Here is a 22,972-nt window from a genome sequence, read left to right on the forward strand (position 1 = left end):
AGCACTGGAATGTAATTGACATCCTCATCCTCCAACATTCCAGGCATTGTACCTGTGGTAGAAAGGAATATTAAAATTTGCTATTACAGTCCAAGCATTTTGTGTGTCTTTACATTCTGAGATCATATTCTGCCATGGTCAACTTTGCCTTTCAACCTTTCAAGGTCAATGAAATAAGGACAAGTTGAGTGCTGGGGTCAATGTAATAAACTTACCCCGCTCCCTACCCCGAACTTGCTGACCTTGTGCTAAAATTTGAAACCAATATTTGTTAAATCTCCCTCCTCCCTCCCATAGTATTCCATTTAATTAATTTTATTACTTATTGTCTTCCATATATCAATATTTTAAAGGTTGACAGGGTGTGTAAGGTATTTGAGGACATAAATTTTTGGGGTCATTGCTGCATTTTTTGCTAAATCTGTATAGTCTTTGTTTCAGAAAATAATAATGGCAGACCCTCCGCTTAAGAAATGAAGAGGCATGCTGTTATTGTGGTTATAAAGGCTGAGCATAGTGATTTAGAAATATCTTGATTTTTAAAAGTTGCCGGCTCTTTTGTCTACAAAGTTTGTAAGGAGCTAGAGACTGAAGATAGAAATGTATCACCAGTATCATCATCATCATCATCATCATCATCGTTTAATGTCAACTTTCCATGCTAGCATGGGTTGGACGATTCAACTGGGGTCTGGGAAGCCCAAAGGCTGCACCAGGCCCAGTCTGATCTGGCAATGTTTCTATGGCTGGATGCCCTTCCTAATGCCAACAATTTCGTGAGTGTAGTGGGTGCTTTTTACGTGCCAGACGAGGCTGGCAAACGGCCATGATCAGAATGGTGCTTTTTACGTGCCACTGGCACGCAGGCCAGGTGAGGCTGGCAACGGCCATGATCAGATGGTGCTTTTTACGTGCCACCAGCACGGAGGCCAGTCGAGGCGGCGCTGGCAACAGCCACGTTCGGATGGTTCTCTTACGTGCCACCGGCACTGGTATCACAGCTACAATTTCCATTGATGCTGATCGATTTCGATTTTGATTTTCACTTGCCTCAACAGGTCTTCACAAGTAGAGTTTTGTGTCCCAAGAAGGAAAGGTATGCATAAGTGGACTGGCTACATCCCAGGTAGAGGCCACGGGTTATGGTCTCACTTGTCCTGCTGGGTCTTAATGCATTCTAAATTCTCTGAAATCATCAGAAAACCTGAATTTATCCAGCAAGTTCAACAGACCATTGATTACAATCCCAGAAAGTCCATGAGGTCAGTTGCAAAAGATCTCCATGTGTCAGAAAGAACAATCAGAAATGTTGTCCACAAAGACATCAGATTTAAGTCTTATATGATCAGGAAAGATCAGTTTGTCAGAAAAAGCAAAAGACAATCACTATATCAGATCTAAAAGGTTCTTAAACAAACTGAAAAATCTAGCAGAAGAAAATTTGGTTTAGTTTTTCTCAAACAAGAAAAACTTCAACCAAGATCAGAAAGTTAATAAAAGAAATGGCAGATGGTTATGTGCGGACCTTTCTGAAGTTCCAAGTGTTATGCAAAATTTCCTACAACTGTCATGGTTTTAGGGGTTGTCAGCAATGCAGGACATGTGATGCTTCCTCACTTATTTCCACAAGGCCTTAGAGTTAACTCTGCCACCTACACTGAGATCCTGGAAATAATTGTTACACCCTGGACAGACAGTGTATGCAATGGAAGACCATATGTGTTTCATTAAGACTCTACACTATCACACATGGCTCTAGTAACACAGGAATGGATGGCTGAAAATTTTCATGATCACATAACCCCTAACATTTGGCCTCCTAATTCCCCAGATCTCAATTCATTAGACTATTACACATGGAGCATTGTTGAGAGAGGGGTCAGTGAACATTCTCATAACCCCAAAGATTCTTTGAAAGCTGCCATAGTCATCATAATGTCCGAAATGAACCAGGACCACTTGATTCGAGCATGTAGATGATTTAGATCTCGTATAGAAACAGTTGTTGAAGCTGAAGGTAGCTTTATTGAATAACATTATAGAAAAGGTTTATTTTTATCCTCGTAGCATTTTTTGATTATCTGTTATTATATATCTGTTTTTTTACAAACATAAATCTGTCCTCAAATATCTTACACACCCTGTATATACGAGGGACGTTCTATAAGTAATGCCTCTGACCCACTTGCAGTTGTTTGATCTAGCTGAAATTTTGCATGTGCAATCATTTATATCTCTATAGAGTAAGTGGCAAATTACAGCTCTGAATTAATTGTGGTTTCTGATTTACAGGTGTTTGAACCGAGTCAAGTGTGAAATGGAGCCTGTTGAGTGTTGAGCAGTGATCCGGTTTTTGTATTTGAAAGGACGCACACCACGGGAGACTTTTGATGAAATGAAAGTAACTTATGGTGATGATGCCCCATCATATGACCTTGTAAAACGCTGGCATCGTGAATTCAAACATGGTCGGAACTCTGTGGAAACAGCTCCCAGATCTGGTCGCCCCTTCTGCCATTGATGAGGCATCTGTCCGTCAAGTTGAGGCTGCCATTTTGGAAGATCGACGCATAATTATTCGCCAAATAGCCCATGAGGTCAAGATTAGTACCGGGTCTGTGGAAACTATCATTCATGACCATTTGCATATGCAAAAGGTGTCTGCCAGATGGATTCCCAGGTTGCTCACACTTTTCCAGAAGCAAGAACGCAAGAATTCCAGAAGCAAGAATTTAGGGATGTGCCAAGAAGATGAGTCAAAATTTTTCAAAAGACTGATTACACAGGATGAAACCTGGGTCCATTACGATGATCCAGAGACCAAAGCCCAGTCAATGCAGTGGAAGCACCGTGACTCACCCCCTCCAAAGAAGGCAAGGGTGCAGCCCTCCGCTGGCAAAGTCATGCTCACAGTCTTCTGGGACCAGGACGGAGTAGTGATGACAGATTTCCTGGCAAAGGGTACCACAATTGCAGGAGCCTATTATGCTTCACTTTTGAGGAAATTAAGAGAAGTTATCAAAATCAAGTGGCGGGGCAAGATCAGCAAAGGCATCCTCCTCCTGCAGGACAACGCTCCGGTCCACAACTCGCTTGTCGCCAGATCAGAAGCACAGGCGTATGGCTATGAACTCCTCCCCCATCCCCCTACTTTCCTGACCTTGCACCCTCTGATTTTCACCTCTTCCCAGTCATGAAGTTGTTTTTGAAAGGAAAGCGTTTCCCAGATGATGCAGCCTTGATTTCTGAAGTCACGTTCAGGTTGGAGGACCAAGCTGGGGTCTTCTACAAAAACGGTCTCCAGAGCTGCATCAAGCAATGGGAGAAATGCGTAACTCTGGGTGGTTCCTATGTAGAAAAAGACTAATAACTGTGCCAAGTTTCGTTGCTCTACTGCTATGGGAAGTGGGTCAGGGGCATTACTTATTGAACGCCCCTTGTATGTATTGCGTTAATGAATGAAAGAAACTATGATATTCTTTGACCTGATAAGCAAGCATTTTTAAATCGTACAACTATATTATATAATTTATATTATGTCCATAAACACAGGCATGTAAAATAATTTATTATTCATTATACACAAAATAAATTGTTTTTATATGATAAAGGCTACTAAATGTTCATCATTATATGGATATCACCTGGTAAAATAGATATATTCATTTTATACCTTTATTCTTTCTTTATATTTTACATGTGTTTGTGTGTGTGTTTATATATATATATATATATACTTCTGTTGTGTCTGGGGTGAGTCATTTTCTTTTTGTGCCTTATAATGTAACACACTCACCGGTAAAATTTCCACTTATTTCTTATTTTTATTTTCATAAAATTTTCATTGCGTCTTGCAACCTTTTCAATAGTCTTGACTCTGTACTTCTCATTTACTTTTAACAACAGAGAAGATAAAGTCTTGCTCTTCAATTAACCGGTTGTTTAATTGTTGGGAAAAGCAAACTCCTAGCCTCTTGGAAGACCCTGTGAAAGTATGGGATGATGTAATAACTAACAGGTAAGAATATTATTTTATCTTTAAAAATGCTTATTTTTCTGTTCATTTTATTTTATTTTATTTTTACTTATTTTAATCATTGGATTTAATCTCATTCTACCAGTTTCTTTTTGCCAAACCAGAAAGTTACAAGGTTGTGTAAACAAATCAATGCTGGTTGGCAGCTGGTGAGAGATAAGCACACATGTGCATGCTTGCCCACACACACACACACACAATGGCTTCCACATGAAATGGGCCTCCAATGGGTTTCTATTCACTAAATACACTCACAAGTCATTGTAAGCTATTGTTGAAGACACATGCTGATGGAGCCACATTGAGACTGAAACCATGTGGTTTCTTAATAAACTTCTTGACCACGCATACATACATCACCATCATCATCATCTTCATCATCAATTAACGACCGCTTTCCATGCTGGCACAAGTTAGATGGTTTGACAGGAACCAGTAAGCCAGAGGGCTGCACCAGGTTCCAGTCTTATTTAGCATGGTCTCTATGGTTGATGTCCTTCTTAACACCAACCCCTCCAAGAGTGTAATGAGTGCTTTTACATGCCACCGGCATGACACTGGTAACAGCCACAACTACGATTTCATGGATGTCAAATGCATGACACAGGTGATGGCTCCAGCTATGATTTCACTTGGCTTGATGAGCCTTCTCAAGCACAGCATGTCGCCAAAAACTTTGGTCTCTTGTCGCCTCTGTGAGGCCCGACATTCAAAGAACATGCTGTTTTCTCTTCAGCTTCTAAGCTGAAGTGAAGACAGCATGTTCTGTGTCTATGTCCTTACCTTCATGGAGGTTTTAAATAAAAGTATACTAATGTGTCCATCTGTTTTAATTTAATTAAATTCTATATGTCTTTATGCAGCTGAGGATTGCTCTGCATTTAAATTGATGTAAAGATTGCATTGTTCAGTTAAATGGAGTTGCTTGAAACAATCGTACTGCATTACCTCTGGATAACTTTGTTGCTTATTTTGATATATATATGACAAGGTTTTTTTAGTTTCCCTGTTTACAACCCACTCACAAGGCTTTAGTCAGCCCAAGGCTATAGTAGAAGACATTTGCTGAAGGTGCCATGCAATGGCTCATTAATAACAAACAATTCATCTCAGACATCTTATTCTTGAAATGTATCTCCTTTGAGGCAAAAGTTACACAATCTATCCCATTTTCAATAATTGGTGTAAATTCATCTTTATACAAAATTTTATATGAAATGCTGTTCAATAACTAGAATATTATGATTTTCTATTTTCTATTTTTAATCTTCAGATTGACTTATATTGATCAAATCACTATTGAACGAAATAAACCTGAATATAGCGATGCTATGGATACCAATGATGGTAATTATTTCCCAAAAGAATTCAAGTTGACTCTGCAACTATTAAGGGCTGAAAGCTGTTGTGAGCAAAATAATTTTAAACTGGCTCGAACAATACTGAAAAAAATTTCCGGAGTAAGTTTGTGTTTATTATATACTTAATATATAAACTTTATCTATATATAATGTAAGGTGATTTTTGAGATTAAAAAAAAAAAAAACTGATGAAGTATAAATTTGGACTTATTTTATCAACCCCCAAAAGGATTAAAGATCAAGTCAACTTTGCTGGAATTTGAACTCAGAACATACAGACAGATGAAATGCCACTAAGCATTTTGCTTGGCATGCTAATAATTCTGCAAGCTCACTGCCTTAAAGAATACATTAATTACAATATCTATAGTAGAGTTTCAATCCTGTTTACAAGCCAACTGATTCAGCTAAAAAGTAAAACAAAAGAATTATTATGGACCAAAATTTGTTTATATTGTTTCTACCAAATTTTATTCATGATAAAGTGGTTAATGCCAAAGAGTGAATTCAAATATAAAACGACTTGGGTTAGATAGAGGCATCTATCCAATCCCTGCCAAAATAGGAATATCATCATCATCATCATCATCATCATCATCATCATCATCCGTTGTCCATGCTGGCATAGGTTGGACAGTTTGACCAGGGCTGGCAAGTTGGAAGGCTGCACCAGACTCCAGTCTGATTTGGCATGGTTTCTATGGCTGGATGCCCTTTCTAACACCAACCACTCCAAGAGTATACTGGTTGCTTTTACATGCCACCAGCATGGGTGCCACTTGCATGACACCAGTATCTGCCATGACTGATTTTACTTGGCTTGATGTATCTTCTTCTCAAGCACAGCATATTGCTAAAGGTCTCGGTCATTTATCATTGCTTCTGTAAGGTCGAACACACGAAAGGTGCTTTTCATGTACCACCAGCATTGGCCACTTTGCCTCTGTGAAGCCCAACACTTGAAAGGTGCTTTTTACATGCCACTGGCATGGGTACCAGTTACATGATACCAGCATTGGCCACAACTGTGATTTCACTTAGCTTGACAGGTCTTCTCAAGCATAGCATATCACTAAAGTCATTGCCTCTGTGAGTCCAAAAGTTCAAAGATCATGTTTCACCACCTCATCCACAGTTAGAGATCAGCACTTCTTTACACAGTTATAAAAATATTTTATTCATATACCAGGGGAATTAGCTCAGATGGTAGAGTGCTCACTTAGCATGCTAGAGGTACCGGGATCGATGCCCGGATTCTCCACACGTTCAAATTTTTTATAGGTGCAGGAGTGGTTGTGTGGTAAGTAGCTCACTTAGCAACCACATGGTTTTGGGTTCATTCCCACTGCGGGGCACCTTGGGCAAGTGTCTTCAACTATAGCCTTAGGCCGACTAAAGCCTTGGGAGTAGATTTGATAGATGGAAACTGAAAGAAGCCCATCATTATATCTATATATATATATATATATATATATATATATATATATTATATATATATATATATGTGTGTGTGTGTTTGTGTGTCTGTTTGTCCCCACAACATTGCTTGACAACTGATGCTGGTGTGTTTACGCCCCCGTAACTTAGCGGTTCAGCAAAAGAGACCAATAGAATAAGTACTAGGCTTACAAAGGATAAGTCCTGGGGTCGATTTGCTCAACTAAAGGTGGTGCTCCAGCATGGCCACAATCAAATGACTGAAACAAGTAAAAGAGTAAAGAGAGATATTGGTATTTAGTTTGTTCTTGCTTCGTGTTAGGCTGAGAAAGAACTTTTAACAATCTTTATATTTGTTTTCAAGATGTTAGCTCTCTTTCTTAACATCTAATCAATGTATGTGTTGGTATTACTTCTCAATAGATATAGACTCATACTTTTCACAGTAAGTAGCAGGAACTTGTCTGTCTAATTCAAAAGTATTTCATCAGCTTACAGTAATGAATGCAATTCCTTTGTTGGACCTTGAAAAGGTAACAGAAAGCCTATCTAGTGTTGAAACTCAGACCAGAACTGACAATTCCCTGAGCTTCGACATGTGTGTCTGTATGCTTCTCTATCTTGACATTACAATCTAATTGTAAACAAACATCACTGCCGTGCCAGCAATGTTATTCATAAGCAATATTCTGTGTAAATGTCTAGCTGTTGTACTATTATGTCCAAAGGATGAGGGGAAATATTACTCTGTTTGAAAACAGATGAGTGCTGGTGATAGGAATAACATCCAGTCTTGGAAAATCTTGCTTCAACAAATTTCATTCGACTCATGCAAGCATAGAAAAGTGTGGCAGCACTTGGCTTAGAGGTTAGGGTGCTGAATTCATGATGGTAAGATTGTGGTTTTTGATTCCAGGACCAGGTGAAGTGTCGTGTCCTTGAACAAAACACTTCATTTTACATTGCTCCAGTCCACTCAGCTGGCAAAAATGAATAATCCTGTGACAAACCGGTGTCCTGTCCAGGAAAGAGTATATCATCATCATCATCATCATCATCATTTAACGTTCGTTTTCCATGCTAGCATGGGTTGGACGGTTCGACTGGGGTCTGGGAAGCCAGGAGGCTGCACCAGGCTCCAGTCTGATCTGGCAGTGTTTCTACAGCTGGATGCCCTTCCTAATGCCAACTTCTCTGTGAGTGTAGTGGGTGCTTTTTACGTGCCAATGCCATAGAAACCAGGAAACTGGCCCTATGTGTCTATATTAATCGAGAAGGATTTATAAACATAGAAAATTATGATATGAACCTAAATTTTGATCTGGTTTAACAAGGAATGAACATGGTACAGTTACACACAACTCCTCCACATAAACATGAAGTATATTCTTTTTCATTCTCCGCATTTGTACATCATTCAACTTTCAAGTTTTCCTTTAATTTTGTTGTATTTTCCCTCTGTAAATAATTTTTTTTGTTTTCCTTAAATTTACCTTGATTTATACATTTTTTTTTATTGTTTTACTATTTCATCCATTACAATTTATCTTATATTTTTCTTATACATTTATCCATTAGGATTGTAAACATATTTCTCTCATGAAGTTGAAGTTGAAATGGAATCATCTGTATGTTCAGTCATGCCAGAAAAATACCCTTCTCTCTAATGATACCTGTATCAACCTGGTGAACAACCTTAAGATTCTTTGTATGTATATTTTATGAATATTTCGTTTTTGGATTTGGTTTGCAAGATTCTTTATGTGAGTTCATGTGTTGAAGCATATTCTGTTGTGTCTATGGAGAGGTATTCTCTTTTGGTGCCTTATAATTTAACACACTCACTGGTAAAATTTCCACTTATTTCCTTTTTATTTTTCTAAAATTTTCATTTTCTTGCAACCTTTTCAATAGTTTTGAGAGTCAAGACTATTGAAAAGGTTGCAAGATAATGAAAATTTTAGAAAAATAAAAAAGAAATAAGTGGAAATTTTACTGGTGTTTATGTTAAATTACAAGGTACCAAAAAAGAATGACTCTCCCCAGACACAACAGATTATGAATATTTGTTATACTTGTAACAGGAACTAATATAGCTTCACTGCACTTTTAAGGTGCAGTTGGTGCATACAAATTACCGTTGCTTTTAATATCCAGATTCTACCAGTCAGAAACACAAAACGCAGACGTAAAAAATATATATACTTTATTCTCTTATGACGGTAACAAATAAGTGGTATATCTGGTTCCGCTTGGTTCTGGGCGTGCAAGGCTGAACTTTAACGCTTGTAGATTTTACAGTGTTCAGCCGCTAAAACAGAACTGTGGTCAAGATGGCGTCAGGAGAGAGAAGATGATGTGGTCTGCAACAAATCCTGGTTAAAAGTCTTCTGCCGACTGCTGTTATATCAAATCCGGACAGAGAGAGAATTACACGTCTAGTGCCTTCAGTCGCCGTGTCTCAAGTCAGCCCACTGCTGCTATGTCTCTCCGGACCATTTTAAGGTTCACGCTCCCTTGCTTCGGCTAACTGCCACGTCAGCAAAATTCCCTCTTCCGGACTTCGCGTATGAGCGAGAGGGCGCTGCGCGCGCGCGCTGCCGGACAGCGTCACTACATACTGAAATAAATAGTATTTTTCAACTTATAAAACTAAGTATATTTTGCTGTACATTTCATACATTATATACTACTTGGTACTCCATTGCCATATACCTGAAAAGAGGATGAGTTTATTCACATTTTTAAAATGTGGAAACAGTTGTAGGGAGAGAGTAGAGCTTAAAAAAAACATAAAACACTAAATTTTTTGTGTTTATTCAAATGGCAAAGGATTAAAATAAATGGGGGGGGCGGAGATTATCTAATAACCCATTATTTTGTTTCTATACATTATTTCTTGTAAAAATGAGAATTAGATGATTTCATGTTAATCAACAGATTGAAAATTAGATGATTTTATGTTTATCAACAGGTGAACATGATCTAAGCCTATTGCCACCTGAGGAGCAAAGTCTGAGGTGGAAACATAATGTACTTTATGGAGAACACTTGTCATCACTAGCTTCAGTACTGAAGAATGAAGGTGATGAGTTTCAATTTGAAAATCTGCCACTTGATATCCAGCAGAAAATAAGTTACTATGCCGGCTATGAAAGCGGAACACTGTCAACAAAGGCAAAGATAAAATTTTATACTATTGTTGTTGTTGTTGTTGTCAGCGGTGTTGGCGTCATTTAGGGAGCTAGGTGACAGAACCATTAGGAAAGAAAATGCTTTGCTGTATTTACTTACATTTCTTACTATTCAGAGTGTTAAAATGCTGCTGAGGTCAGCTTTGTTGCTTATCCTTCCTGAAGTCAATAACATTAGTAACAATCACATATTAGACTTGATTTACTTGACAATTCTTTCATAATAAATTCTAGCCTTGAACCAGTGTTCACTATATCTTATAAACATCAAGACCATCCAACCCAGTTCCTTCTGCACTCATGTTTATCTTACAGATATAGATCTAAAGAGGATAAAGCTGCATCAGTCATGCAAATAAGAGAGCTGGTCTGCAAAGAAAATGAGTGCTGCCCCTCCCCACATCTTCTAACTAACTCACAGAAAAAGAATTTAGCCTGCAATACTGAGTTTAAGTCTTCCAGTCTGCTTGATGCGAGGAAAGAAGCAGCTACTCCTGTACTTAACCTGAAATCAGAATGCTACCAAATCAACTCATTTAGCCTTTCTCTGGATCTAGGCTCTGGTTTCCAATTCTGGCTGTGCTTGATTACTGGTGTTCAACCATATTTAACTCATCATCATCATCATCGTTTAATGTCTGTTTTCCATGCTAGCATGGGTTGGACGGTTCAACTTGGGTCTGGGAAGCCAAGAGGTTGCACCAGGCTCCAATCTGATCTGGCAGTGTTTCTACAGCTGGATGCCCTTCCTAATACCAACCACTCCATGAGTGTAGTGGGTGCTTTTTACGTGCCACCAGCACAGGTGCCGGGGGAGACTGGCAACACCCACGATCAGTTGGTGCTTTTTACATGCAACCGGCACGGAAGTCAGTCATGGTGGCTCTGGCGTCGGCCACGTTTGGATGGTGCTTTTTATGTGCCACTGGCACAGGTATCACAACTACAATTTCCATTTGATTTGTTGATGTTTATGTACTTGACTCAATAGGTCTCCTCAAGCACAGCAGGTAATCCTACGATCCAAGGTAAGCACAGCAGGCCATCCTGCGATCCAAGGTACTTTGGATGGGCTGGGGATTGACAAGTAGGATATCAACTCAGGATTTTAGAAAGTTTACTGACATTATTTAGTATGCAACTAAAAAAAAATTATAAGAAAATTAATTATTAAACAATTTATTTCCTCTAATCAACTCCAGGAATTATCTCAGAAATTAATTATTTCTGGCTGTGAATATCTTGAGAAAAATGTTATCAGTGATGATTCTGAAGAAAAGTCGGTTTCTGTAAGAGAAAGTATTGGAGAAACACACCTAGCAATTGCTAAATACTGCAATCAGTTTTTGCAAGGTATGTATGCATATGTCAACTATTTCTGATTACCTGTAAAGGCACATGGCCTAGTGATTAGGATGTTGCATTCATCATCATATGATCATGGCTTCAATTCCCAGAGCAGGTGATGCGTTGTGTTCTTGAGCAAAACACTTCATTCCACATTGCTCCAGTCCTCTCAGCAATAGCTGGGAATTTAACCCAGTGATAGACAAGTCTCTCATTCATCAGGAAGTGTTGTTGTTATCTTTGTCACTTATATGCCATGGAAACTGGATTAAATTCTGGCTTTATGAGTCCTGGAGCTCATAGCAGATCTAAGACTAAGTCCTAAGTGTTATATGGTAAGTATCCGCGAGTCTGCCCTTTAACAAGTCTGGTATTTAATCCTGCAGGGTAACAAAATAGCAAGAAAAACACCTTCCTCACAAAGAAAACTCTGTGGGGTTGCTAGTTTAGTCACCAACAGCCTGACACAAGTTCTAAGTGTAGCTAGGACTATAATGTTTTATATGCCAGGTTACCTATTTCATTTCATATTTCTTTATGAACACATCATATTTTGTCTATGTTACTATTTATCTATTTATCTGCTTGTATAATTATGGTATAATTCCATCAATAGGCGTAGGAGTGGCTGTGTGGTAAGTAGCTTGCTTACGAACCACATGGTCCCGAGTTCAGTCCCACTGTGTGGCACCTTGGGCAAGTATTTTCTACTATAGCCACGGGCTGACCAAAGCCTTGTGAGTGGATTTGGTAGACGGAAACTGAAAGAAGCCCATTGCATATATGTATATATATGTGTGTGTGTATATGTTTGTGTGTCTGTGTTTGTCCCCCCAACATCGCTTGAGAAGTGATGCTGGTGTGTTTACGTCCCCTTAACTTAGCAGTTCAGCAAAAGAGACCGATAGAATAAGTACTAGGCTTACAAAGAATAAGTCCTGGGGCCAATTTGCTTGACTAAAGGCAGTGCTCCAGCATGGCCACAGTCAAATGACTGAAACAAGTAAAAGAGTAAAAGAGACCTTTTATGTTGAACAAACCAATACCAACTGTCAAGTAGTGGTGGGGACTGATGATGTGTATGTGTATATATATATATATATATATATATATATACATGTGTGTATGTGTGTATAAATTTCAAATTTACAGGAAACAAAGGACAAAGACAGGTGAGGGAACTACAGGCTGGTGTATTAGTTTGATGCTCAGGAAGAACGGAAAAGTCTTTGACATTTTGAGCCCATACTCTTTGACAGAAATTGATGAGGTAAAAAAATGGAGAGAGAGAAAAATGTATAGGGATTAATGATTTAACATGATGAGATGATATACACACGCACACATACATACCACCCAGCATACTCTGTTAAGTCGCTGACGCTAGGAAGGACATCCAGCTGTAGAAGCCATGCCACAACAGACAGTTGGAGTCTGGACAGCACCCTGCTAACCAGATCCATGTTAAACTGCCCAACCCATGCCAACATGGAAAGCAGACATTAAACTATGATGATGATATAGAGAACTGGAGCATGTATTTATCATATGCATAATGACCCTCCCAAGTTACAACAAAATTTTACATTAATTTTCTTAAATATTATTCATTTAGTGTTTGGAGAAATTGTTGTAATCATAAGCAAAATGCTGGAATTTATTTCATTCATTTAAATCATACTTTCATTATCAACATGCGAAAAATTTAATCATACTTTCAAATTTCATCTTATGTGGTATCAAATACTAAGCCTAAATTTAATATTGGGTTATGCTAGAGCGGTGAGCTAGTAGAATTGTTAACATGCCAGGCAAAATACTTAGGCATTTCATCCATCCGTATGTTCTGAGTTCAAATTCCACCAAGGTTTTATTTTGTCTTTCATCCTTTCAATGTCGATGAAATAAGTACCAGTTGAAGACTAGGGTTGATGTAATTGGCTTAGCCCCTTCCCTGATTTTGCTGGCCTTGTGCCAAAATTTGAAATTAATATTGGGTAATGCTCTTGGCAGTACACTTTTGCTTGCTTGGATTTCTACTTTTATTTGTTGATTGAGTTGCTAGTGGTTAAAAAATTATCCGATGTATTATAGGTACAGGTATGGCTGTATCGTTAAGAATTTGCAATCACTGCATGGTACCTTAGGCAAGTGTCTTCAACTATAGTCTCAAACTGACCAATGCCTTTTGAATGAATTTGGTAAACTGAAACTGAAAACCCATCATATTTATATATATATTTATATGTGTATCATCATCATCATCGTTTAATGTCCACTTTCCATGCTAGCATGGGTTGGGCGATTTGACTGAGGGCTGGCGAACCAGATGGCTGCACCAGGGCTCCAGTCTTGATCTGGCAGAGTTTCTACAGTTGGACACCTTTCCTAACGCCAACCACTCTGAGAGTGTAGTGGGTGCTTTTACGTGCCACCAGCACGGGGGCCAGTCAGGTGGTACTGGCAACAACCTCGCTTGAATCTTTTTACACATGCCAACGGCACATGTGCCAGTAAGGCGATGCTGGTAACAATCCCGCTTGAATGGTACCTCCTACATGCCACCGGCACGGAAGCCACTTAACCGCTCTGGCAACGATCACGCTCGGATGGTGCTCTTAGCACCCTACTAGCACAGGGCAATTGTGTATGTATGTATTTACATTTGTGTGTGTCTTTGCCTTTGTGTTTTCCTCACCCTTCACCACTTGACAACTAGTGATCCTTTGTCTATTTCCCTGTAACTTATAATTTCAAAAACGACCAATAGAATAAGTACCAGACTTCATACATTATAATTATTGGGACCCTGCAAGTCACTGTCCCAGCACGGCTGCAATCCAATAACTGAATCAGGTAAAAGGTTAAAACTTCTGTTTTATATAGTGCAAAAATTGATAAAAACACAGATAATGCTTGTAAAGCAAAAAAAAAATAATAATAAAAATAAAGGCACAGGAGTGGCTGTGTGGTAAGTAGCTTGCTTACCAACCACATGGCTCCGGGTTCAGTCCCACTGCGTGGCACCTTAGGCAAGTGTCTTCTACTATAGCCTCGGGCCAACCAAAGCCTTGTGAGTGGATTTGGTAGACGGATACTGAAAGAAGCCCGTCGTATATATGTATATATGTGTGTGTGTCTGTGTTTGTCCCTCTAGCATTTTTTGACAACCGATGCTGGTGTGTTTATGTCCCCGTCACTTAGTGGTTTGGCAAAAGAGACCAATAGAATAAGTACTGGGCTTACAAAGAATAAGTCCCGGGGTTGAGTTGCTCGACTAAAGGCGGTGCTCCAGCATGGCCGCAGTCAAATGACTGAAACAAGTAAAAGAGTAAGAGTAAAGGCATTGAATCAAGAAACTGAATAGATACATAATGAAATGAAATAACTTGCAACATTTGAAAATGAGCTAAAACTTTGTTGCAGCTTTCTAATATAAGCATGAAACAATATCAAATGTATGGATGTTAAACACTTTAAATGGCTGTCAACAAACAGCTAAGATGCTTTATTCTTAAATTTTCAGATTCACCATCTCTTGGAAATAATCTCATGTCATCTTTACTCAAAGCAATTCGATATGGCATAAAAGAAGCTCAGCAACGTTTCTGTCATCTACTACAGTTGCTTGAGACTCATGCTGAGAGTATAGATATTTTCATCAATGAGGTATGTAGCTGAGATATGTTAAATAACACTGTGTAACAAAACTAAAAAAAAAATTTATATCTTTGGTCAGTAGATGTTATTTCCTATTTGGAAATCTGAGGAAATGACTATTATTCCCTTCAGACTTTGCTTTTGTGACCTGAACATCAATGTTTTGAAACTGACTCAGTCAAGTCCAGGGATCAATGTAAATGGCTAACCCTCACCCACTAAACTTGGTGATCTTGAGCCAAAATTTGAAACGATAATTATTGGTGGTGGTGGTTTGTACTTCTTTACCTTCTGAGTTCAAATTCTGTTGAGGTTAACTTTGCTCTTCATCTTTCCAAAGTTGATAAAATAAGTACCAGTTGAACACTGGGGTTAATGTAATTGACTAACCCCTACCCCCAAAACTCCAGACCTTGTGCCTAAAGTAGAAAGATTTATTATTAAAATGGTTGCAAACTGGCAGAGTCATTAGCACACCAGAGAAAATGCTTAGCAGTATTTCATCCATCTTTACATTCTGAGTTCAAATTCTGCCATGGTTGACTTTCTTTTTCATCTTTCCAGAGTCAATAAAATAAAGTACCAATTGAGTACTGAGGTCAATGTAATTGATTACCCCCTCCCTCAAAACCTTCAGGCCTTGTGCCTAAAGTAGAAAAGTTTATTATTATTATTTCTATTCAAAATAGGGAGAGTGTTAACATGCTGAGAAATTTGATTAACATTCAAATGCTCGTCACAATTGACTATCATATCTTCAGTTATTTTTATAACTTTACTCACAGTTTTCTTTTTTTTTTTGTTCTTGATTTTGTCTTTTTTACAGAGCAAGAAAATACCATGTTGGATGTTCTTGAATTGGATTAATCAAATGATATCACTACTCGATAAACCAAAAGCATATGCCATCCATGATATTGTCTATAACATCGCCTGCCAGTATCCCCAAGTTGGTATTTTTTTCTTCAAAACGAATTCCTATTTTGTATATTTTCTTTATCATACTGATATAAATTAAATAGTACTACAACCAATTAATCTCCTTTATATTAGGTTCTTCAGTTAGTAATTCATCTTAATAGCCCGCTTATGCATACCCTTCCTTCATTGGACACTAAACTCTGCTTGCAAAGATCTGTTGAGGCAAGTGAAAATCGAAATCAAATTCGATGACTAGCATCTATGCTAGTGGAGCGCTAAGAGCACCATCCGAGTGTGATCGTCGCCAGAGCGGCTAACTGGCTTCCGTGCCAGTGGCACGTAAAAAACACCATTCGAGTTACCCTTATGCTAGAAGATCCACTATGGTCTTACCACTAAGAATTGTTCTCTAGAAAATTTAGCAAACACCAGAAACGTAAGCAAACAAGACAAATGAAAAGTAACATAAATATAGATTAATTATAAACAAATGTTTCACTATCAACTAATTATGTAATTTTACTTACAAAATTTATTTGTAGATCTTCAGTATGATCGTCTTTACAAATATAATTTTCAGAACTACATGCCAGACATCAACACGAGGTCAAAATGCATGCAGTTCTACCTATTACACTTGTGGTTATTTTCCAAAAGTCTTCGTTTTGGCGCGCTAAATTACCAGAAATAATACTGCATAAAATAATTCACTGCAGTAGCCTTTGCTGGTTTGAGAACGTATTAATTTAAAATTAAAATTAAAATGAAGGTAAAAAATTGGATATTAATTTGATAACATCAATTTTAACATCAGTGGTCTAGCATATAAAAACACTGAGGTTCAGTAAATAATATTACATACATATAAGAGGGAATTTACCACTATGTGGAAACCCTTATGCTAGAAGAAGATCCGCTATCATCTCACCACTAAGAATTGTTCTCTAGAAAATTTAGCAAACACCACATAGTGGTAAATTCACTCTTATATGTATGTAATACTATTTACTGAACCTCAGTTTTTTTATATGCTAGACCACTGGTGTTAAAATTGAAATTATCAAATTAATATCCAATTTTTCACCTTCATTTTAACTTTAATTTTAAATTAGTACATTCTCAAACTGGCAAAGGCTACTGCAGTGAATTATTTTATGCAGTATTATTTCCGGTAATTTAGCACACCAAAACGAAGACTTTTGAAAAATAACCACAAGTGTAATAGGTAGAACTGCATGCATTTTCAACCTCGTGTTGATGTCTGGCGTCTAGGTCTGCAAATTATATTTGTATAAACGATCATACTGAAGATCTACAGATAAATTATGTAAGTAAAATTACGTAATTTGTTGATAGTAAAACATTTGTTTATGATTAATCTATATTTTTGTTACTTTTCATTTGTCTTGCTCGCTTACGTTTCTGGTGTTTGCTAAATTTTCTAGAGAAAAATTCTTAGTGATAAGACCATAGCGGATCTACTTCTAGCATTATGGTAAATTCCCTCTTATATGTATATAATACTATTTACTGAACCTCAATTTTTTTTTATGCTAGACCACTGGTGTTAAAATTGATGTTATCAAATTAATATCCAATTTTTCACCCTCATTTTAATTTTAATATATATATACACACACACATACATATATATATATATATATATATATATCAAATTTTCAGACTGAAAAAATATAGCAATATGTAATGTTATATTTTTATTTTTCAGGCTATTATATATTCATTCAAAATCAGTAATGAAGGCTTCAGATTTGAAGGAAATGACAGTGGAACACAAAACAGAAAATTTGTCGAAAAGTGAGTTCATTTCTCATCTCAATCGAATCATAAAACCTATCAATTTCATTTTTTGCCAACTACATTTCCATGCTTCCATAAGTTAAACTGTCTTTGCGACTTCCTTTAAATTTGCATGTTATCAGGGGCAATTGCTTGCTCCATTAGTTGTTTACCATTTCGGATGCTAATTACTTCAATGAAATATACTATTGACTACACAGGCCTTAAGGCATGCAGGATTATGTGCTTTGTTCATGGACACAACAGAAAGTCTGCAATATTAATGATTATTTCTTTATTGCCCACAAGGGGCTAAACATAGAGGGGACAAACAATTCATTCAGTTAAAATTCATCAAGCTGGTGCTCTAGCATGGCCACAGCCTAATGATTGAAACAAGTAAAAAAAAAAAAGATATCTGTTCAAAATCATTATTAAGCAGTCCTGCAGATGATGAGGATAATTCATTGTGCAGCTATTTATGAAGAGATTAAGGTGCAGGTATGGGTGTGTGGTTAAGAAGCTTGATTCCCAACCATGTGGACTTGGGTTCAGTCCTACTGTGCAGCACTTTGGGCAAGTATCTTCTGCTGTAGCCCAAAGCCTTATGAGTGCATTTGATAGAAGGAAACTGAAAGAAGTCTGCCATATGTGTGTGTGTGTGTGTGTTTCTATGTACTTCTGTCTTGACATCACATAATGATTGAATATTGCCTTGCTTGAAAACAAGGAAAGGCATCCAGACAGAAAATCTTCATCAGTAAATTCCATCTGACCTTTGGAAAAGTGGACGATAAATGGCAGCTGCTGTTGCTCTTGCTGTTGTTATTGTTGTTAACACTATTTAACCGTTATAGGTAGTAGGCCATTGTAATGAATAAATATGCATTACCCTAGAACAAAAAGAAATTTTCCTTTTTCTTACTAGTTTTGAGCAAGGTAACCTCAGGTAGTTTTGATCATTCAGCAACTTTTCCTCAGGTGTGTATGTATGTGTATGTGGGGGAGAGGCACATATACCAATGTGTATAGTGTCAGTTTATTAAATGAGAAGGAAAGTAAGGTGGCAAGCTGGCAGAAACGTTAGCACGCCGGGTGAAATGCTTTGCAGTATCTCGTCCACCACTGCGTTCTGAGTTCAAATTCCACCAAGGTCAACTTTGCCTTTCATCCTTTCGGGGTTGATAAATTAAGTACCAGTTACGCACCGGGGTTGATCTAATCGACTTGACCCTTTGTCTGTCCTTGTTTGTCCCCTCTATGTTTGGCTCCTTGCGGGCAATAAAGAAATGAGAAGGAAAGTGAATACAACATTGTGAGTGTATCATTAACAAGTAATTTCAATTTACCATGTTTTCTTTTTCTCCTTTTTTCTGGTATTTGTCAGGTTATCATGTCGTTTGAACTCAAAAACACTGCCACAAGTATTTACTTTCATCAGCTCCTTGGAAAGTTTTGCAGAACCACTTAACGTCTTCAAGGTAAAATTTTCATGCAGTATTTCAAACTTGTTTACTTTAACTTACAAAACTGGATTTGGAAAATGCTGATAGGATTTGCAATAAATTATCAGTCAATCAGTTGAACTTTTCCTAAATCACAGTGGTCTGTGGTGCCAAACTAATGTTATTGAACCATCTGCTTTAGCTGTAATAGGCTTTGCCGGTGAGTCCAGCTTCCACTAGTACCTTGTAACTTGCTGTAGGTTGCTGTTGCTGTTGAGCGAACGGTCTTCGTCCCAGAGCCTGCAAGATGGGAGAAGTCCGAAACGTGGTCCTTTGCTATTTGTAAGACCCGCAGAAGATTTGGAAAATGCTGATAGGATTTGCAATAAATTATCAGTCAATCAGTTGAACTTTTCCTAAATCACAGTGGTCTGTGGTGCCAAACTAATGTTATTGAACCATCTGCTTTAGCTGTAATAGGCTTTGCCGGTGAGTCCAGCTTCCACTAGTACCTTGTAACTTGCTGTAGGTTGCTGTTGCTGTTGAGCGAACGGTCTTCGTCCCAGAGCTTGCAAGATGGGAGAAGTCCGAAACGTGGTCCTTTGCTATTTGTAAGACCCGCAGAAGAGAGAGCAGGTCAACCCCAACACCGAGAGCATTGATGGATGGATGAATGCGCATCAAGGCTCAGCGGTTGCGTAGGAAGTCAGGGACGAGAAACAGGAAGAAAGAATGAGAGAAAGTTGAAGCGAAAGAGTACAACAGGGGTTTTCACCACCCCCTGCCAGAGCCTCGTGGAGCTTTAGGTGTTTTCGCTCAATAAACACGCACAACACCCGGTCTGGGAATTGAAACCACGATCCTCCGACCGCGAGTCCGCTGCCCTAACCATTGGGCCATTGCGCCTCCTGGTGTAGGTTAGTCACACCTCCATTTCAAATGGAAGGCCTTTTTACAAGATCCATTTCCAGTTTGGCTATTTGTAACTGTTGACCAACAGTTTAGAAATAAACCTCTTTTTTTGAAGTTGCTAATTAAACGGAATCTAATGATTCTTGTATTTTTAGAATTGAAATAACACTAATTTCAAGTATAGACACAAGATCTTAGATTTATCTAACAAAGAGAATAGGGTAGTGGGGTAATTATACCACTTCCAGTTTCATTTCAATTAACACTTAGAAGTAAAATAGTCTTGATATGGAAAGCCAAAGTCATTGCCTTGGTTCTCTACAAGCTCACAGCACTTTCTTAGTATACAGACAAGGAATTAATCATTATAAGACAAGAGAAAAATACAATGATGTAATGTTCGTGTTTTTTCCAAAGAGCTTAAAAATAGAAATTACTCTGGATGTCCAAATCAGGTGCAGTGACTCAGTTGAGCAATAACTAACTTGTTACTCTATGGTTCTTAGCTTGAGAATAAATATTAAATTGAGAAATAGAATTTTATATCAGAGTATGGAACACAAAATTTATTCATCATCATCATCGTTTAACGTTCGCTTTCCATGCTTTCATAGGTTGGACGATTTGACTGAGGTCAGGCGCACCAGATGGCTGCACCAGACTCCAATCTGATCTGGCAGAGTTTCTACAGCTGGATGCCCTTCCTAATGCCAACCACTCCGAGAGTGTAGTGGGTGCTTTTTACGTGCCACCGGCACAAGGGCCAGTCAGGCGGTACTGGCAATGGCCACGCTCAAATGGTGCTTTTTATGTGCCACCTGCACAGGAGCCAGTCCAGCAGCACTGGCAACGACCTCGCTGGAATGTTTTTTTCACGTGCCACCAGCACAAGTGCTAGTAAAGGAACACAGGTAATGATCACGCTCGAATGGTGTTTTTAACTTACCATCGACATGGAGGCCAGCTTGTTGCTCTGGCAACGGTCTCACACATATGGTACTCTTAGCACTCCACTAGCACGGATGCCAGTCATCGAATTTGATTTCGATTTTGCCATTTCAGGCTTACAGAGTATAACTTGTTTTAAATAGCTACATTCTGCTGTGAAGCTACTGTGATCAATGTTGTAGAATACTTAGAATATCCAAAAACATTATTGAAAATATCCTATGGTTTGGTATTCAGCATGTGACCAGCCACGCTCACTGTGCATTGAGCAACAATGGTAGAGATGGTTCGAATATGGCTGTGAATCTCCTTGTATGTTATATTTTGGAGACTTCTATGCCCTAATATAGGACAAAGACCATTCATTTATGCTGTTATTGGCATGAAATTAGGGACTTACCAAAGCTAATGGAGGGCAGATATTCCTGCTGTGGCATGGAATGGTGAAATGCATCTCATTTGCAACCACAAGAAGCTTGTTGTTGCTGTTATTGTTATAGTATATGCCTCCTGCATTTTGATATTGCTTTAGCCGTTTATCCATTTTAGTATCAACAGTCTTCTCAGATAAATTCTATAGTGTCTCATTTTCTTGCAGATTTAGTTCAAATTTTATCAAATTGTTATTTTTTGTCTTTAATTTTTATTTGAGAGTATTCAAATGAAAATAAGATTTAATATTTCCAGGATTGGTTTAAAAATGCCCTACAATTGTATTCAAAGACTAACCCAAAAAAGCAGGAAGTCATAGAACTTTATAAGGACATGTGCTCATCTCTCTTTGAAGAAAATGTTAGCCCTTATTATCAGAAATTTACTGAGGTAATTATAAATCAATTTTACCTTAAATACCTAATTTACAAATATTCAAAGAAAATTTTGTTTCATTGAAGCAGTTTGTAGTTGTCTCTTGTTAGTACTTTATTTCATCACAAAACAATTTTGTCATTTTCTTTTGGGTTTCTTTGGATTAATGAGTTTTCTTTCTTTTACTGTTTCTTCAAGTAGAAGTAATAAAAATATTACTCATATGACTATAATATTACTAAAATATTCCTAATATTTTTAGTAATAAAATCTTTTGAACTTTTCTTTAAATAAAACAATCACTTTTTTATATATAACAATGAAACATAGAGGAAAAAATTTACAGCAAGAAGTTAGTAGCCCCACCATCACCACGAAAAACAAAATACACTATACTAACAGACATAAAGTTCTATTGTATAAGAGTAAGATAAAGGAAGTAATGGGATCTTTTCGGTTTGACCGGCAGTTTTTAAAAATAATTTCCACGTAACTAAACACTTTTAAACTTCGTATACTGGTAAAATGTGTTTATAAAACATCTTTTTCTCTTGGCTTTATTGAGAAAATTCTATAGTTTGTAAAATATTTGTTTTTTTTTTTCTTCAATTTCTGCAATTTCAACCAATCAATGATGTCTGTTGAGGTGAAAGCATTCTGTGCCGTATGAATATGTCCCTCATTTAAGAAACAGATTGGGTTTATTTACATTTCTGAAGAAAAAAAGGGTACCCTTCCCCTAACCCAGATTGAAATGCAATAGATTGATACTAGGGTCATAATTATGGGTGACAATTTCATATGACACCGCTAGAAAAAACTGCCATTCAAACCGAAAAGATCCAAGTAATGTGTCATCAATAATGAAAGCACTAGAAGAGTACTGTTTTATTGCTGTTTCAGTTTGTAAAAGATGAAATTGTAATTAAAAATGCAGACAAAATAATAGTTATGCACCTATTTTTATGTACATGATCATCATTTGATTTGAAAACATTGTGGGAAGATGAAAGAGTACTGACGTTTAGTTTACTTCCTCCTGTTATCCTTTTCTTTATTTTTTCTACACTGTTTTTGTAACTCATTTTCTCACACTTTCTCTTT

The 22,972-nt window shown here is 37.6% G+C and overlaps 1 protein-coding gene across 2 annotated transcripts in view; it reads left to right on the top strand.

Moving 5' to 3' along the window:
• Window positions 1-22,972, top strand: part of LOC115211686 (DNA-dependent protein kinase catalytic subunit) — a 266,170-nt gene that overhangs the window by 208,361 nt on the left and 34,837 nt on the right. For both annotated transcript variants that reach the window (XM_029780332.2, XM_036503287.1), the window contains exons 75-84: window positions 3,907-4,018; window positions 5,310-5,496; window positions 8,413-8,542; window positions 9,809-10,011; window positions 11,231-11,381; window positions 14,902-15,044; window positions 15,862-15,984; window positions 17,686-17,774; window positions 19,144-19,237; window positions 21,749-21,883. In XM_029780332.2, coding sequence (XP_029636192.2) covers window positions 3,907-4,018; window positions 5,310-5,496; window positions 8,413-8,542; window positions 9,809-10,011; window positions 11,231-11,381; window positions 14,902-15,044; window positions 15,862-15,984; window positions 17,686-17,774; window positions 19,144-19,237; window positions 21,749-21,883 — 1,367 coding nt within the window. The remainder of the gene's footprint in view (window positions 1-3,906; window positions 4,019-5,309; window positions 5,497-8,412; window positions 8,543-9,808; window positions 10,012-11,230; window positions 11,382-14,901; window positions 15,045-15,861; window positions 15,985-17,685; window positions 17,775-19,143; window positions 19,238-21,748; window positions 21,884-22,972) is intronic.

This window comes from Octopus sinensis, linkage group LG5, assembly GCF_006345805.1.
Source record: "Octopus sinensis linkage group LG5, ASM634580v1, whole genome shotgun sequence".
NCBI classification, from domain to species: domain Eukaryota; kingdom Metazoa; phylum Mollusca; class Cephalopoda; order Octopoda; family Octopodidae; genus Octopus; species Octopus sinensis.